The sequence below is a fragment of the Bufo bufo genome, chromosome 2 (genome assembly GCF_905171765.1).
Source record: "Bufo bufo chromosome 2, aBufBuf1.1, whole genome shotgun sequence".
Taxonomy (NCBI): domain Eukaryota; kingdom Metazoa; phylum Chordata; class Amphibia; order Anura; family Bufonidae; genus Bufo; species Bufo bufo.
This window is the reverse complement of record NC_053390.1, coordinates 168,586,099-168,604,846: the sequence shown is the minus strand read 5'-3', so window position 1 is coordinate 168,604,846 and position 18,748 is coordinate 168,586,099. Positions and strand designations below refer to the sequence as shown.

The 18,748-nt window shown below is 44.3% G+C and overlaps 1 protein-coding gene across 2 annotated transcripts in view; it reads left to right on the top strand.

The window, feature by feature from the left end:
* The window catches only part of TRIM36 (tripartite motif containing 36), a 124,168-nt gene that overhangs the window by 63,410 nt on the left and 42,010 nt on the right, over nucleotides 1-18,748 (top strand). For both annotated transcript variants that reach the window (XM_040421641.1, XM_040421642.1), the window contains exon 2: nucleotides 3,833-4,067. In XM_040421641.1, the coding sequence (XP_040277575.1) occupies nucleotides 3,833-4,067 (235 nt within the window). The remainder of the gene's footprint in view (nucleotides 1-3,832; nucleotides 4,068-18,748) is intronic.

The following is an 18,748-nucleotide window of genomic DNA, read 5'->3' as shown; positions in this document are numbered from 1 at the left end:
CAGACAAGTTCACCGGCAGGGGGCTCCGGTGGATTTAACTGGTGGGCCTGAAAACTAGTACGAGCCCCAGAGCTGCTCGTACTAGGGTGGGTCACAGGGTCCCTAGCATGGCGGTCCCCTTGCTCCGCCTTGGGGGCTCATCATCATCGCTAGATGATGCGGATGACAACAGGAAAGTGGGGTCATCCTCGTCCTCGCTAGGACTCTCGGACTCGGAGGCAAGCTGGGCGTATGCCTCTTCGGCCCAGAACATCCGGCGGGCCATAGGGGAGTGTGTGTGTGTGCGCGTGTAAATCTTTATTTGGTGTGTGTGGGGGCACGGGTGTTCGCGGACTTATCCCTAAAACTAAAATAAAAAAATCAACCGTCCGAAGTTGATCAGCGGTGGGGTGTGCGATGCGCTAAGTGGCCGGACGCTAAGAGTGCCGGCCACAGTCGGCGTATGCACAAAATGCGCCCCAAAAAAGTTTTGGGGAGGGGGGCAAGCGGCAGCACCCCGGGGGGGGTCTAAGGTCACACAGCTGTGCTGTGGACCCCAGACACCCTACTTAGGGTGATGCAATAAAACTTTTTTTTCACACTAGCTTTCCCTTTATTATCCTTGCCTAGCCCAACCTTTCCCTATACTTTCCCTAATTACCTGCTGATCAGATGGGGGTGCTGGGGCACAGATCGGGTCCTGGGGGCAAGGATGGATGCTGGGGCACAGATGGGGTGATACTCCACACGTGAGGGCAGCTCTCCTCGGGCTCCGGACACAAAAGGAGGAGAGGAGCGCTGCTATCATTTGAATCTCCTGCCGGCCTGCCCTCCTACCAATCAGAGGCGATCCTGAGAGGTGATGTCACAATCACCACTCCTCAGGATCGCAGGATGGTGATTGGTGGGGTAAACTCAAAGACCCGAATAACCCGGAAACGCAGCAAAACGCAGGTCTGAACTGACCTTCGGTTTGAAGCGATCGCCTACACGGAAGGGGGGCTGTCACAGGACCTTTTGGCGCATCGGGTTCCGATCACCGCACGGCGGCGATTGAAAATACACAGGGCGTACAGTTACGCCCTGTGTCCGGAAGAGGTTAAAGTTATCAGCACTTAAAGTGACACTAGTCAGATTTGCAAAAAATGGCCAAGTCCTTAAGGTGAAATAGGGCTGAGTACTTAAGGGGTTAATGTAATAAGGTCACTTAGAACAATCCTATCAAAGTACACCTAGAGCCTCAGCCTAATAAAGCAAGGGCAGTTCTATGTTTTCCTGATCCACAGTCCCACACCAGATGCCGCTAAATATAAAGTCAAGTCGACCACTTTAAAGATTTATTTTTTTAGTCTGAGTTAGATATTGATGGCCAATCCTCAGGATAGGTTATCAGTGGTCTGCCCCCCCCCCATAGATCAGCTATTTGAAGAGGCTGGGGTGCTCCAGTGAGTGCCACAGCCTCTTCTTGAGCTAGTGATGTCATGCTCATTGGTCACTTGGCCTATTTGAAGATCAGTTGCATTCAAGTGAATGGGTTTGCGCTGCAGTACCAAGTACAGCCTCTATACAATGTACAGCGCTGTGCTTGGTATGTTGTGAGGAGGCTGCAGTGCTCACCAGAAGCACAAACCGGTGCCTTCTAAAACAGCTGATCGGCAGGGGTCCTGGGTATCGAACCCCCACCAATTAGATACTGATAACCTAGAGGATAGATCATGAGTTACATGATCTCTGAAAACCTGATTAACCTGTCTGGTTGGCTCTGAAAATGAATTGGACTCCTGTTTCATTTTATCTCGAGGTGAAAAGAAAAGGGTGATGGTAAAAATCCAACTTGTTCTTTCCTCTGACTAGATGTGGTTGGCAGCTCCCGTGCTAACTTAAAATTCACTTTTATTGTCCAAAATTGCTCTACTGCAGTAAAATGAGCCCCTCCGCGATCAGAGAAAATCGATGCGTCAGTGGAAGTTTCCAGCAAAGTACTGTATTAGCCTTGAGTCAATTCATCTGATCTTCCATAATCAGAGGGTGGCAAACATCCCACGCCCCAAAAAACTGGTGATGGTGGGGTAAGTCCATAAGTGTGACCTTGGCCGTTCCCTGACTTTACAGGTGCAGTCTCTTCCCCACACACACTTGTGATCTCCACCTCCCACAGCTGGGTTTCAGTCTTCATAACCCACATCCACACTTGTGTAGGAAGCCTCATTCATGGTTTCCTAGTGAGGAGCTGGAGTGTCATTTAGTATAAGAATGTTTTTAAAAAGATACTTTGGCTTCTTGTTACATACATATGTTTCTTAAAGGGTCTCTCCGGGCTTTTAATATTGATGACCTATCCTCAGATCGGAGGGGGCAGGCGCGCGCAGTGTTCATGTGCTGTCTTCCTGCTCACTGCTGCTATGTCTGTGCACATGGACACTGCGCGCGCCTTCCCTTCATACAGCTGTTCGGTGGGTGTTGGACCCCCACCGATCTGAGTTTGATGACTTGTACTGAGGATAGGTCATCAATATTAAAAGCCTGAAGAACCCCTTTTGAAAGGACCTGCAACCTCTCCTGTCGGTTTTAGCAACTACTTTCATTCTCCAGTTTTGTGGCATCTAGTCCTATGACTTTGATGTGCCATTATTCTATTCCTTCTAGAATGAATTGTTAGCGGCCTGCAGTAAAGGTCCAAAATGGTGTTACTGTTTAGTAACCCCCCAACTTATGACACCCATCTGGACCTCAATTGCTAATTCATTTATGGCCTTGTCCTGACCAGATTGGCTAGTTCAGTTCACAATTGAAGTCTAAAGTACTCTAATACACACTAAGGCCCTCATTTATCAAGAATGCCATGTGCTATGCTGGGCTTGATGGGGCCTGCACTGCTGGAGGATGCATGTAATTTATGCTGAGGCACAGGCCTAGTCATTTTTGTAGTGGGACTGCCAGAGATGGGTGAGCACAAGTACCCAATCTTGTGGGGGTGGGGTCCCAGTGGTCAGACCCCTGCTGATGAAAAGCATTTACCCTGGTCTGTGAATAGGGGATATGTGTTTGTAGTGGGACAACCCCTCTAACATAACACCTTACAGGGTTATTCTCATAGTAATCTAAGCTCGCATACCAAAGGGGTGAACACGGGCGTCGATGGACTTTCCATTTAAAGGGGTTATTCCATGACTAACATAAAGATCAAACATCATACAGTACATGGCAATCTCTAGAACCAGCCCTGTACCTCACATGGATCCAGTGATCTGCTCATTCATTGCTCTGCTAGATTTATATCACGCTGGCAGCTCAAGGGGCGTGTCTCGGCTCTGCGTATCACAGCTCAAGGGGCGTGTCTCGGCTCTGCGTATCACAGCTCAAGGGGCGTGTCTCGGCTCTGCCTATCACACCTCAGGAGGCAGTTGAAGGATGAAACTGAGCATGTGCGACCATCTTGGTGAGCAGGACAAAGAAATAGGAAAAATAACAAAGAGAAAGTGGCGCTATACAGAGAACTTTTATTGAATAAACTAAGTGGCTATGCTAAATTTAATTACATGCAATTACAAAAGCTTTCAGATCCAGGTGCTGGTTTGAAAACTAGAATATTTTTCGTGGGACAACCCCTTTAATGTCTCCTGGCAGCCAGCGTCCACGACTAAATGGGCAGGACATAGTGGGCGCCCTGTGTCAACTGTCTTGGGGGGAAAAGTGGCCTTTGTCCATAGACACCAGTCAGTTAACGTTTGATTTATTTATTTTTTCTCTTGGCTCTTTGGTATGAGAATATTATATTTCATTCCCTATTTAGATACAGTTTATTGCATTTCGCAGAGGTGATTTTAATTTTGGCATTTATTTTTTTCTCTAGGTTGCCATCAGAAATATTGAGCGTGAGCTCATATGTCCTGCCTGTAAGGAGTTGTACACACATCCACTGATTTTACCATGTCAGCACAGCATCTGTCACAAATGTGTGAAGGAGCTGCTCTTCATGACTTTGGAAGACTCCACAGACGTGAGTTCAGAAGCTTCAACACCTGGAAGCCCCCGGGTCCGCATCCAGTCACCCAGCATTGAAAGAATCGACAGACTTCTTAGATCAGGTTTGTTATAGGTTAGCTGGATTTACCATCACTGGTTTATGGCCAGGCTGCGAGGGGTGCTGTACTATACCAACGTATGTGAATTCACTTCCTTCTGGGATGTTTCACCCTTGTGAGAAAGTTGATTTAATGTTTGGCTGAACAAAAACTTCCATGTGAATCGCTTAATGACCAGGACGTGGACACCTTTTGCTGTGTATATTTTTAACATTGTAGGGCCGTCCATTATGTAGTGTAAGGAGCTGGTAACTGGAACAGTGCTCCCATTCACTTCAATGGGAGCAGCACTGCAGTTAAAACTGCTTTCCAGGACCCTGACTATCAGCTGTTTTGAGAAGACATCGGTGTTCCTTTGAGTGCTGCGGCCTTCTCACAGTTTACCAAGCACAGCGCTGTAAATTGTATAGCGGCTATGCTTGGTAGCACGCTCAGCCCCATTCACTTGAATGGGGCTAAGCTGTGCCTAGGCCATGTGACTAATGAAAATGCCATCAGTGGCCTTGGAAAAACTGTGAGAAGGCTGAGCGCCACTGCTTTCCCAGACAGCTGATCAGCCTGGGTCCTGGGTGTCGGACCCCCACTGATCAGATACTGATTACCTGTCCTGAGAACAAGTCATCAGTATTAAAAACTGGGAAAACCCCTTTAACAGCTTTGTCCACTACACGAAGGCTGGAGCTACGTTGTTCTGGTGCCGATTTCCAGCATCAGAGCTACAATGTAACAGCAGGTTGTCAGACTCCCACAGATCTGATATCCTGATTATAGGCCATAAATATGAAAATTCTGCACTGCCCCTTCGAGGTGTTACCATAGACAATTGCTGATTATGTGAAGGTAAGCTGAGAGCCGCCATGCATTTCTCCTGCAACAACCACTGCAGTTATATGTTCTATTACATAGTGGCCATTCAGATGGCTCGCTAACCAGAATGGGAACTGATCCTACAGGGCAGCCTTCTGATTTGATAGGGACGTTCGAACAGGAGATCCCTTCCATGATGTCCTAATAATACAACCTTTTTGAAGGAGCTGTCTCACAAACGCAATTCCTTTTCTTTTGCTTCAAGTTTCAGGCTGTAATCTCCATGCTTTCATCCATTTTAGACTCCTGAAATCCAGTTTGCAGCCTGCTCCTAGTTTTAGACCTTTAGGCTACATTCACACGTCCGTGTGTATATATATATATATATATATTTTTTTTTTTTTTTGCGGATCCATTGTAATAATGCCTGTTTTTGTCTGCAAAACGGACAAGAATATGATCTATTTATTTTTATTTTTTCCAGGGCTACAGAACTGATGCAGATGGCACACGGTGTGCTGTCTGCATTTTTATGTCATATGGTCTGCGTCCTATCTGCATAAAAACTGAACAGACACTGAAACAAAATACGTTTGTGTGAATGTAGCCTAATTCAGTGGCTTTATCCCTGTTGGTAATGCATCCTGGATGTGTGTGCTTTGTGTGTTCAGGATGCTGCTGCCTTCACTCGCTCTCATGTGACAGCATAACTTCATTCTTGGGACTCATGCACACGACTGTATGAGCGGGCCATATATCCCGGAGCGGCGCACAGCATCATAGGTTACTATGATGCTGTGCGCATCGGGCCGCATGTGGGGCTATTGTCCCGCACTCATAATATCATATTGTCCCACGGGCAGCCAGATGCGCACAGCTTCATAGTAACCTATGACTGTGCGCTCCTGTATGCACGATGTATGCCGCTCTGAGACATATGGACCGTATGTCTCGGAGGGCATACAGTCGTGTGCATGGGCCCTTTTAAAGATTTCCCATTCTACAGCTTACTAAGGGCTCTTTCACACTTGCGTTGTTCTGTTCCGGCATAGAGTTCCGTCGCCGGAGCTCTATGCCGGAAGAATCCTGATCAGGATTATCCCCATGCATTCTGAATGGAGAGAAATCCATTCAGGATGCATCAGGATGTCTTCAGTAACGGAACTTTTTTGGCCGGAGAAAATACCGCAGCATGCTGCGCTTTTTGCTCCGGTCAAAAATCCTCAACACTTGCTGCAAGGCCGGATCCGGAATTAATGCCCAGTGAAAGGCATTAATCCGGATCCGGCCTTAAGCTAAACGTCGTTTCGGCGCATTACCGGATCCGACGTTTAGCTTTTTCTGAATGGTTACCATGGCTTCCAGGACGCTAAAGTCCTGTTTGCCATGGTAAAGTGTAGTGGGGAGCGGGGGAGCAGCATACTTACCGTCCGTGCGGCTCCCGGGTCACTTCAGAGTGACGTCGGGGCGCCCCACGCGCATGGATCACGTCATCCATGCGCAAAGGGCGCTCTGACTTCATTCTGGAGCGCCCCGGGAGCCGCATGGACTGTAAGTATACTGCTCCCCACTACTATGGCAACCAGGACTTTAATAGTGTCCTGGGTGCCATAGTAACAATGAACGCATTTTGAAGACGGATCAGTCTTCAAATGCTTTCAGTTCACTTGCGGTGTTAAGGATCCGGCGGGCGCTTCCGGCAAATGGAGTACACGACGGATCCAGACAACGCAAGTGTGAAAGAGGCCTAAGGCTCTCGTCTCATTTGCACTTAGTCATTGATGCAGGAGACTCTGTGATTTTAGGTTTTCCCTCTCCTTAGGCCTCATGCACACGACCGTTGTTGTGTTCCGTGTCCGTTGTTCCGTTTTTCGTGATTTTCTGCAGACCCATTGACTTTCAATGGGTCTGTTGAAAACTCTGCTAATGCACCGTTTGTCATCCGCATCCGTGATCCGTGGTTCCAGTCCGTCAAAATATAACCTGTCCTATTTTTTTTTTCTCAAGGAAAACGGTTCGCGGACCCATTCAAGTCAATGGGACCGTGAAAAAACGCGGAGGCAGACAAGATTGTCGTCCGCGTCCGTTTTTTTTCCCCTATCATTTGCATGGCAAACTTGACTTAGACTTTTTTTTTACTTTCCTTCATGTCTGGTGATCCTCCAAAAATAAAGGAAGAGACACGGAAACAAAAACTGATCACAGAACAACGGAACCCCATTTTACGGAACACAACAACGGTCGTGTGCATGAGGCCTTACTGTGTACTCGTTTCTACATCTACACTTTGCTGTGGTACAGCCTACATGTTGCGTCTAAAGACTACTCCCAAATCTCCACAATCTGATCTGCCATGTTCAATCTCCTACCCTGCTGTTATTCCTAAAACCAAGAAAATGTTTAGTGTACAGTGCTGTGCTTGGTATAACATGAAGTGCTGCAGCCCCTTCAATCAGCTGATCATCCTTAGGCTAGGTCAGAAGTATTTGTGTTCACTCGCTTTTGAACAAATGTTGCATGAATCCATAGGTGAAGTGAGCTTCTAGAAGGAGAAAAGGGCATTTTCCCTAAGATGTCTTAACAAGTTTAAAGGGGTATACCCATTGAAGACATTGATGACATATCGCTAGAATATGCCGTCAATGTCCGATAGGTGCTGATTCTACCTCTGGGACTTGCTCCTATCTCGCTCGTGGTGTTCTCTTCATTTTGGGGGCACTGTTGTAGAAATGGGAGTGGGTTCTAGAGGTGATATGCCATCATTTTCTGAGTTGGAAGTACCCCTTTAATTTTATTCACCTGCAATATTGATTAATACAAAGTATGAGAAAAAGTTAGTGACCATTGAAGCCCCGAAAACTCATTTAATGTATCCAGCAAAGAGCAACTTTTATTTTTTTATTTTTTTTTTGCTGCTTTTGAATATTTCAATGGCATGAATGTGAACTTGCTGCAACTACTGAAATGTCTTACTCTTATAAATGTTAATATTTTGCAGCATCACACCGGAGCTCTTTTGCACTAAGAAGTAGAGGTGACATTCTCTGGCTTTAATAGGCTCTGTGCTTCTTTGTGTATTGGCTTTACTCCTATTTTTCTGCGGTTTCATTCTGTTGGAGAGGTAGACCATAATGGAGCCACGACATTCTGTCTATAAAATGCAAACATAAATGCAAAGTGTGCTGGTGGACATGACGTGCCCGTTGTCTAATAGTGCGGATAGTTCTTTAAAGGGCTCGCCTCACCCCATATGTTTTGTGATTAATAATTGAGAGAACCCCAAAATGATTTAACTTTTTATTTATTTTTTCTTTAACACACCTAACCGGTTCTTTAGGGTGTTTTAGACAGCCTGATTTAACAGACGATTGTCGGGAAAGTAAGCGTTCCTCCCCGACAGTTGTCTGCTCACTGGTGGAGGTGACTGCTGCTATTACATGCAGCAATCTCCTCCTCAGTGTAGGGGGGAGCGCTCGTTATACCATCGCTCTTCCCTATACTGAATCATTGCTGGCAGCAGATCGTGATTAGACACCACAATCTGCCGTCTGCAAAAGATTTTTTTTTTTTTTAATACATTTATTATATATTTTTTTAAACCAGTCAAAGGATTTGGATCGGGCAATCGGCGGCAGAATTATACTGCCAGATGATCGCTAATGAGCATTACTACAAACTCTCATTAGCGATCTGCTGAAAAATCGGCAGGTGCAACACTGGCTTTAGTGTATTGCAATATCAAAAACCTGTTCATGTGTTTGTAGAAGCTGCCATCCAACTGTGCAAATTACAAGGGGATCCAAATGTGGGTACGTCACAAATAACGTTCTGTCTGAGGGGAAGAAGCTAGCTGGAGACTAAGGCTCCATTCACACGTCCGTGGTGTGTTGCGGACCTGCAAATTGCAGATCCGCAACACACCCGCCCGGCACCCCTATAGAAATGCCTATTCTTGTCCGCAAGCTGCGGACAAGAATAGGACGTGTTCTATCTTTTGCGGACCTGAAAATCGGGGCCACGCTCCGCAAATGCGGATGCTGACAGCACACTGTGTGCTGTCCGCATCCATTCAGTCCCCATAGAAAATGAATGGGTCCGCACCCGTTCCGGCAAAATTGCGCAATGAATGCGCACCCATTTGCGGACGTGTGAATGGAGCCTTAGGCTAGGTTCACATCTGCACCTGAGGAGCCTCCATTATGGAAAAATAAACCATACAGCGCCAGTATTCTCCCGCAATTTTGGAACAGAATACCGGAATCCTAGCCTAAGGCCCCTTTCACGAGCAAGTTTTCTGTATGGGTGCAATGTGTGAATTGAATGCATAGCACCCACAGTGACACCTGATCCATTCAATTGCAGCATGTTCTATATTCTGCATTTTTCAAGCAGCCCTGGTCCCATAGAAGTGAATGGGACTTCTGTGAAAAACGCATTGCACCCAGATGGTTGCTAAGAGATGTAGGTTGTTCAGTTATTTTTTATATTTTTTTCATGCGCGTGAAAAACGCATCAAAACTAAACGCAATCGCTGACCACTTTATTATTTTTTCTTTTATTTTTTTTCTGTCCGCTGCTGCGGTCTATGGTCTGATTAGAGGGGGTGTCGGACCCTCGCCGATCTGACTTTGACCTATTCTGAGGCTGGTTCATCAATAGTAGAAGCCCGGACAACCTCTAACAGATCCGGACACAATTCCTATAGTTCGTGTGAAAGGGGCCTAAATGTGCACCATGATTGCCAGATGGGTCATTAGTGCTGAAAGTGCCACATTGTTCCTATCACAATCCTTTTAACTATAGATATACATTGGTATAATGTATGTATCTGAAATCCAGTCACTTTAAATGTTGAGTCTAAATAATATTTTTCTACCCTCTAAAATAAAATCTTTAATTTTTTTTATTTTTATTTTGCCTCTGTTTAAAGGGGTTGTCTAACTTCTAAGTGGGTTTTTAAATCCCCCCCCCCCCCCCACCCCGCGGGACTTGTCAAGGGAAGCATATGTGCAAATATTGTATAGATTTTCAGTATGCCCACAGATGGTAATGGAGACTTGCATTCAGCTAACCAACATTGGACGGCCAGGCTGTATCTGGACTCCTGTGGGGAGAACGATGTGAGCTGGTGGTTTATGGTAAACTCTGTGGATGCAGCTTTCATTTCGAAAAAGGCTTCTGCAAAAATGAGAGCTGGAAGCTGACTGGCTGCTATGGACAATGGCCCCACTTTTCCTTAGCACCTCATAGTTTATAGGATAGAGATTTTAAAGTGATGCCTACCTTGTGAAAACCATTATTTATTCAATAAATACAATAAATTTTATTCCTTGGCCAGCATTGGAAAGCTGGGGTGCACTGAGGGTATTACAAGCATCTCAGCAGGCTTAAGGCTACATTCACACGTCCGTGGTGTGCTGCGGACCTGCAAATTACGGGTCCGCAACACACCAGCCCGTCACCCCCATAGAAATGCCTATTCTTGTCCGCAAGCTGCGGTCAAGAATAGGACATGCTCTATCTTTTTGCGGAGCTGCGGACCCAAAATCGGGGCTGCGCTCTGCAATTGCGGCTGCAGACAGCACACTGTGTGCTGTCCGCATCCATTCCGTCCCCATAGAGAATGAATGGGTCCGCACCCATTCCGCAAAATTGCGGAAAGGATGCGGACCCATTTTGCGGACGTGTGAATGGAGCCTTAACCCTACCACACAGTAAGCCTGGGTCAGTAAGGTTGATTCTGCTACAGGTGTTCTTTACGGCAAGGCAGTAGAACTAGATACAGCGCACTCATTCGTGTGATGTCTTCACCCGCACAGCACCCTAACTGAGGTGTGTTTTTTTTTTTTTTTTTTCTTTTTTCATGTTCATCAGTGGTTTCACACGTCATACGCCACATTGCCTGTTACTTGAAGCTGCATTGCGAGTAAAGTCCAATCTGCCTATCGCATAAGCAGCCAGTGATGTCAACGTGGTTTTTAATGTGAAGGCTTTCCCTCATTACTAGCTCAAAAAAACTAATGTACGTGACATCCAAAACCATGCTCGGACTAATATCATATAATATCATGCATGTCTTTCCCCGAACACTTCTATTGCTTTCTTAATGAAGGAAGCAGATGCGGCTGTTTTAGGACGGTCTGTAAGAATGTCATCGCATCCTAGCATTTACCGAATTGTCTTGTGTCCTAATTCATGTTACTTCCAACAGAATGAAAGTCTGCAGCTGTATTGCAGTGACTGGTGAAGTCTTTACTGTGTGCTCCACCTTTCCATACTTCATTTTGGTCTATGCAAGTGTTTTATGTGTGGTGTGTGTGTTTTGTTTTTTTTCTTATTATTTTCTGAATCATTTTAAACCCTATATTAATGAGAAATGTTGACTAATTTGCTGTGAACTTTTTTAAAAATAGTTTGCAGAAGGGAAATGGTCCTATATAACCGCTCAGCCCAGAGAAAGTTGTAAAACTACTTCTTAGGGTTTAGTCACGTTGTGGGCATGATGCTTAGCTTTTCCAAAATCATGGCAATTATGTGGTTCAAAGCAGACATGAAACAGAAAAAAAAATCCAGTCGCTCCCAGATACATCCACATCTACAAAGAGGAGTTGCCACAATTAATATTCAGTGTATTATCCTGAAATCTCATATTGCTTAGAAGTTTAAAATGAATCGAGCAAAAGATGCGACGCCATCATCAGGATGTAGGCCAGACCTTTTACTGCTATTGGAGCACGTAGTGCAATGTATGGTACACAGTGTCTGGATTGCTCTCTGCCCCTTGTACTTTTATTGCTGTTGGACTGCTGCAATCTTGTTTTCGTCTGGCATGCAGTTTTTATAGTTGCTTGACTCATTTTTGCTTCTGCATGATATGATGAGATATCCATGAAGATTGCAACATGTTGACTATCCTCATCGTTGTAGGTGTGGCTAGAATCACACATAGTTTTGTATACAGAGTGAGCATAGATGAGAAAGACAGATGTATCCATCCACATACCGTACGTTGTGGATTATGTGCGGGAGAAAAGTCGTACTACAGTACAAGCAAAGAGAATGGAACTTGACATCTTGTGTACTTTTTTTTTTTTTTTTTTTTGGTGCAGATTTTACCCCATGCATTGCAACAAAACTGCAAGTAACAGATGAGGATTTGGTGCTGAAATACTGAGAAATCTGCAGGAATCTGTGGAATTTCTCTCGACACCGGCACTGATGTGTAGGTACACTTGTGGTGAATTCAGACATGTTGCACTTGTCTGTGTTCTGGCTGGGAAACATGGATTAGAGTTGCACGCCATTGGCATCTGACTGATGTCTGTCCTCTCCCAAACCCATTCACTTGAGGGAATGTGTCTTATGAAAAAATCCTTGAATAAGGTCGTCATGTCATTTTTACTGACCAGAGAATGCAGTAAGCCGAAAAACAATGGTGGGACTACAGTTTTATTTTTATATTTCACCCCACAAAGGGGTTTTTAATAGAAGATGGCAAAGCTTGTTCTGCAAAACACAAGCTCTCATATGGGTATGTAAGTGAAAAAGTTGTGACCGTTTTGAAACTAGGAGGAAGAAGCAAAAACTGGACTGGTCCTGAAGAGGTTTTCCGACACTGCTCTACCATTTAAGGTCTTATGCACACAGCTGTATTTTCTGTCCGCAACTGATCCGCATTTTTTCTGTGGATCAGATAGACCCATTTATTTCAATGGGGCCTCAAAAGTTGTCAGTTCCGTGGCCCCTTCTCCTCCTCCTCCTCCTCCTCCTCCTCCTCCTCCTCCTCTTCTTGTACCTACTGGTTTGAAAACGTGACCTGCCATCTACACGCATGTCATCACTGCCAGCTAGTGTCATGCTGTGTACTTCTATATGTCACCACTGAGGCCATTGATTGGTTAATTGGCCGGCAGCTGTGGCACGCATTTAGACAGCATGTCACACCAAGTCCGGTGGTGACTGAAGATGAAGGTTACATTGCATTAACAGGTGAATTGGGTTGTATGATGTCTTCAGCATCTCCATATAGACTGCTGGTCAGATAGGCAATCTCTACCCCAATTCTGCGCATGTATAAAATGCGATCCCATGAGACTGCCTGTCCATCACCGCGGTGGAGGCGTGACATAGAAGAAAGGGAGGGGAGACTCTAGGTGCAATATCACTGTCCTCTTTGCACCTATGGGGTAACTTGCATATTATAAAGTCTTTTTTTTCCGGCATACTGGAGAAGCATATGGAGATGCCAGAGACATCATGGGAATCTGCTTACATGCGTGGATGGACATCTGCCAACCGTTTGACATTAAGGTATGTGGTGACAGATGCCATTTAAACCCTGCTTGACCATATGAAAAAGGGTTCCTTGTCACAGAAAACTCCTTTTTAACTCTTTACTCTTTCTAGAATGGGTATCTAGTGGGCGGTCCTCATCGGTGATTGACAGCTATCTCTGTATGCCCAGTTTTATACAGGGCAGGTTGTCTATTACTGAGTAGAGCTGCTCACTGGTTCCCACTATATCACCTCTCAATCTGTCCAATTCCTTTGACTCTAGAACATGCCTCCTGCAGCTTAGACAGTGTTCTCTTTTTTTTTTTTTTTTTTTCTTCTATATAAATCTTTTACAGTTTTTTAAATTTACATGAATATTCAAACCATCATCTTTTTTTCATACATTACATATCTTCCCCACCCTCAACCAATTAGTTGCTGAGAAAAAAAAGGGATTTTTTTTCTCTCCTTCTCCCGCAGCCCCCCCTACATCCCCGGCCGCACCCCACTAAGATCAGTGTTCATTTAGCCATTTCTGCCATAATCTGCCAAATCTAAGTTTTTTTTCTTGAACCCGACCAGATGGAATTGTTCTCTGATAAGCGAACAGCCTAGTGGAATTCTCCCATTCTTTAACTGTGAGAACCACATTCCCCCCCCCCCCCCCCCCCCCCAATGTCCGACTATACACTTCCTAGCCTGAAACAATAGTTGGGTTGCTACCTCTCTGTTGTGGGGCTTGCACTCCGTCCATCACCCCTAAAATGCATTCCTCAGTGTCTAGGCACTATAAACTGGTGGTATTCCTCTATTTTATCAATAATCTTTACCCAATAATCTTGAATTTTTACACATGACCATAATATATGTATATCGTCCACCGCTATCTCTCCACATTTCTGACAACTAAACACTTTGGTCTTATAATACTTCATTAACTTCTTGTCAGAGTAGTAGACGATACAATATATTAAATTGGGTTATTCTATAAGAAAAATTCCTCGAAACCTTATTCTTCGCCTTTTATAGCCGACTCCCAAAAGTCTTCCCGCGTGGGGTTCAAGACTCCCTGCCATTTATGGGTCAAATTTTCAACTGCTCTTCTGTTATTTTTGCGGTGTGACACATTGATGTATTCTTGACCAGTTTCTTACCAGCTATTAGCTTAGTTATATAGTCCAAAGGCTGTGGTAAGATAGTAATTTGTGTACCTTTCCCTATCATCTTATAAAGTGCGTGTTTTAATTGGAAGTAAAAAAACTCAGCTCTGTATTTTCCCATTGGTATTTCCTTTTTAGCTCTTCATAGGAGATAATATCCCCCTCTTCCCATACCTGGCCTAATGTATATATTCCATGCTTCCACCAGACCCTCTGTTCAATTGCCTTTAATTCTGTGAGGCTAGTATTGTCCCAAAGTATGGTGTCAGAATGAAATCCAGTTTGGGGCCACTATTCTTTTGCCGTCTTCCAGTTTTTAGCCATCAACACGGTTAAAGGTGTATATTTACAGCCCTGTTGGGACAAAATACCTGTCTCCATAATTTGAAAGATGTTACATTTTCCGAGTCTTTTATTTATCCCTACTATTATTTTCTTATAGCTTTGCGTGTTGCTCCACGTTATCATATTTTTTATAGTTAGTCCCTGAAATAAAATAGAGTTCCAAATCTGGTACACACCGTCCACCCTCCTTTTCATGGGTGCATAATATCTGTACCTTTATCCTCGCCATATTAAATCGGTTAGTAAACTGGTGATTTAAAAAAAATATTTTTTAGGGATCATCACTGGTGTATTCCACAAGATATAATTCAGTGCCGGTAATGGGCACATCTTTAACATTGAGATGCGTCCTGCCATAGACAGGTATAGTTTTTTCCTACGTTCCTGAATTTTCGGAATCACATTCAATCGAACATAATCATTGGGGTCTGGGGTTATCTGAATTCCCAAATATTTGACCGGTTCGTTAATTTTCTTTCCAGCATTCCAGGGCTAAACTCGTTCAGAGGATCAATCGGGATACAAGCTGACTTAGACCAGTTTATACTAAGTCCAGCATATTTGCCGTATTGTTCAAATACTTGAAAAATCCTTGTAAGTGATCCGTGTGAATCCACAAATAGCATGATGTCATCCGCATATAGAGCAATTTTTTCCTTATGTGTACCATATCTGAACCCCACAATTCGCGGGTCTTGCCTGATCATATCTGCAAGCGGTTCGACAGCTATAGCAAATAGCAGAGGAGAAAGGGGGCATCCCTGCCTAACCCCCCCGCCAATTGGTATGCTATCCGAATGTTCTCCATTTACTATCACCCTCGCCGAAATTTCAGTGTACAATAGCTTTACCCATGCAACAAATTGGTCCCCTAGTCCCATCTTCTTCATCACATTAAACAGAAAGGGCCATTCTACCGTATCGAACGCTTTTGAGGCGTCTATAGTTACAATCAGCCGTTCTTCACAATTTGTAGGTTCAAACTGGGTATTCACAAAGTATCTCATAATATTCTCTGTAGTGGTTTTCCCTGACATAAACCCCGATTGATCCTCATGAACGAGCACTGAAATCACACTCCTAAGTCTAGTTGCCAGGATTTTGGCTAGAATTTTATTATCAGTGGTAATCGGTGATATAGGACGGTAAGATTCCATTAAAGGGATTCTGTCACCTCTCATAACACAAATTCAGATTTTAAGCCAGTCATGCTCCACAGCTTACCTTGAATCGGCTGTGCTGTTCTATATTGTAATCCGTCCAGTAGTTTTGCAGAAAAACGACTTTTATAATTATGCAAATTAGCCCTGAAGGAGCCCAGAGGGGCGTTATGTTCCCTTTTGTGTGCCCCAAACGCCTTCTTCAAGAATCCCTAACCGCCCACAGCGTCTCATCCCTCTCCTCCCCCTCCCTGACGGCCGAGGGAAGTCTCACGCAGACGCAGTACCCACTGAGGGCTGCGCCAGTGCGATTTGCTGGAGACTGAGGGCAGGAGCTTCGTCGTCGTCACTGGGCATGCGCCGAGCCCAGTGACGTCCGATGCTCGCTCTTCCATCAGTCTCCAGCAAATCGCACTGGCGCAGCCCTCAGTGGGTACTGTGTCTGCGTGAGACTTCGCTCGGCCGTCAGGGAGGGGGAGGAGAGGGATGAGACGCTGTGGGCGGTTAGGGATTCTGGAAGAAGGTGTTTTGGGCACACAAAGGGGAACATAACGCCCCTCTGGGCACCTTCAGGGTTAATTTGCATAATTATAAAAGTCGTTTTTCTGCAAAACTACTGGACTGATTACAATATAGAACAGCACAGCCGATTCAAGGTAAGCTGTGGAGCATGACTGGTTTAAAATCCGAATTTGGTTTATGAGAGGTGACAGAATCCCTTTAAGGCTGGATCCTTGCCCGGCTTCGGAACAAGTGTAATTAAGGCCTCACGCATGGAATCTGGCCACTTCCCTAACTGTTTCGTGGTCTCCCACATCCTAAGCAGTTTGGGAATTAGTATTTCTTTATATTGGACATACACCTCAAACGGGATTCCGTCTATTCCTGGGGTCTTATTCTTTGCTGTCGCTTTTAACATATTCTTCACTTCTAGAGGGGTTAAGGGGTCTTCCAAAGACTTACTTTGATCTAGTGTTAACTTAGAGATGGTAATTTCATCCAGAAAGTTTTGTATTCGCTCAAAATTTTTATTTATTTTACTACTGTATATATCAGCAAAGTATTTTTGGAGTAATTCTATTTTAGTAGTTTGTTCTGTATTTTTATGTCCCAATTCGTCCATTAAACAGTGGATATACTTGTTCTTGTTTGTTTGGGTCGCTGCCAGGGCCGCCTGTTTTTTCCCGGGTATATGTGCATATATAAAATTATCTCTTACTTGATTTTCTTTTTGCTGTTCTGCCATCTTTAACAATTCCTCCTTTAGTTCAGAGGCCTTTTCTATCCAAGCAGTATAGTTTTGCTCTGGGGTTTTCAATATACTTTTCCTCACCTTTTTTTTTTCTGTCTCCTTTTCCCATTTTTTTTATTTTCTCTCTTGCTCCTTTCTTATATATTGCTGTATATTTTGTAATAATCCCTCTAATAAAGTCCTTGGCAGTTTCCAATATCGTATTAACCGTTGATGATCCATCATTCATCTCAAAGAATTCTATTATCTCTCCCAAAATCTTGCTGTGTATATCCAACATATTTATCCATCCTATATTTATATTCATCTTTCTTTTTTTAATTATTTGTGTTCTAATTTTAATATTAATTGGATTGTGATCCGAAATTCCCCGTCGCCCGTATTTCACCCCTTCTATTTCTAGTGAACCTTTATCATTTGTGAAGGCTAAGTCAATCTGTGATAAGCCTCTGAGTTTTTGATAATCATGAGTATTTCCGTAAGTTAGGGTGCATAACCCTCCAAATATCAATCCATCCCACCTCTTTAGTGACATTCTTTAATTTAGATCCTGTACAGGAACCTTGAATATTCCCTGTTTTACATCTATCTAGACTTGCATCAATTACATTAAGGTCCCCCACCACCAATAGTGATTTATCCCCTGCATTAAGTGTAATAAATTTTTAATAGGACGTCGATTTTAAAGGGTGGCGGTATATACACGCTTGCTATTAACCATGCCCTTCCTTCTAATATACAATCTATCAGGACATAGGGAAGGTTGCTATCTGTAATTACATTCAGTATTTTTATATCTATATCCCGATGTATTAGTATACTTACTCCTCTTGCATTTGCTGAATGAAAAGCATGTTGCATCCATAGTCTACCCACCCCAACCATTGTCTCTCCTGTCAAGTGTGTCTTCTATAGGCAGACAATAGCGGGAAGTGACCTATGTATTGCGTTGAAGATTGCCACTCTCTTTATGCCTCTACTCAACCCCCTTATATTCCATGTAAGGATTCTCATAAATTTTCCTTTATGTTCTTAATCCTACCCATCGATAGGGCACCCCAGAACCCCCGGAGGGCAGCGGTCCGGGGAGGGGGATGAGAGCAAGGGGAAGGAAGGACCAAAAGGGGGAGAAAGAAGGAGAAAAAAAAATTGACAGCTATCTCTGTATGCCCAGTTTTATACAGGGCAGGTTGCCCATTACTGAGTAGAGCTGCTCACTGGTTCCCACTATATCGCCTCTCAATCTGTCCAATTCCTTTGACTCTAGAACATGCCTCCTGCAGCTTCAATGTGACAAGTTCCTCCTTTTGGGAATAGGCCTTTCTTGTGGTTTTGTAGTGAAGCCTCTTTAAGAAGGGCTCAACAACACAAACATTGACACACAAAGGTCTGCAGGGTTTGGTTCTGACATGAATATTCTCTTGCACCTTTTGAAGTTGGCACCTGTGTCCCCTCCCAGTAAATAACCTTTGAAGACATCTCAGGGCAAGCCTTTTAGAGCTGGGTGATGACGGCAGCGGCACAGAACGTTAAGGGAAGAGACGTTTTGTCAGTCTGCTGCAGTTGCCTTGGATATTCTTGTCCAGCATCAAGCAGGAGGAATCCAAGGAATTCTACACATGTCTGGCTTTTGGCTTGGACCATTCACCCAGGGTGGCAAATTAGACCTGTCTTGGACTACAAAGT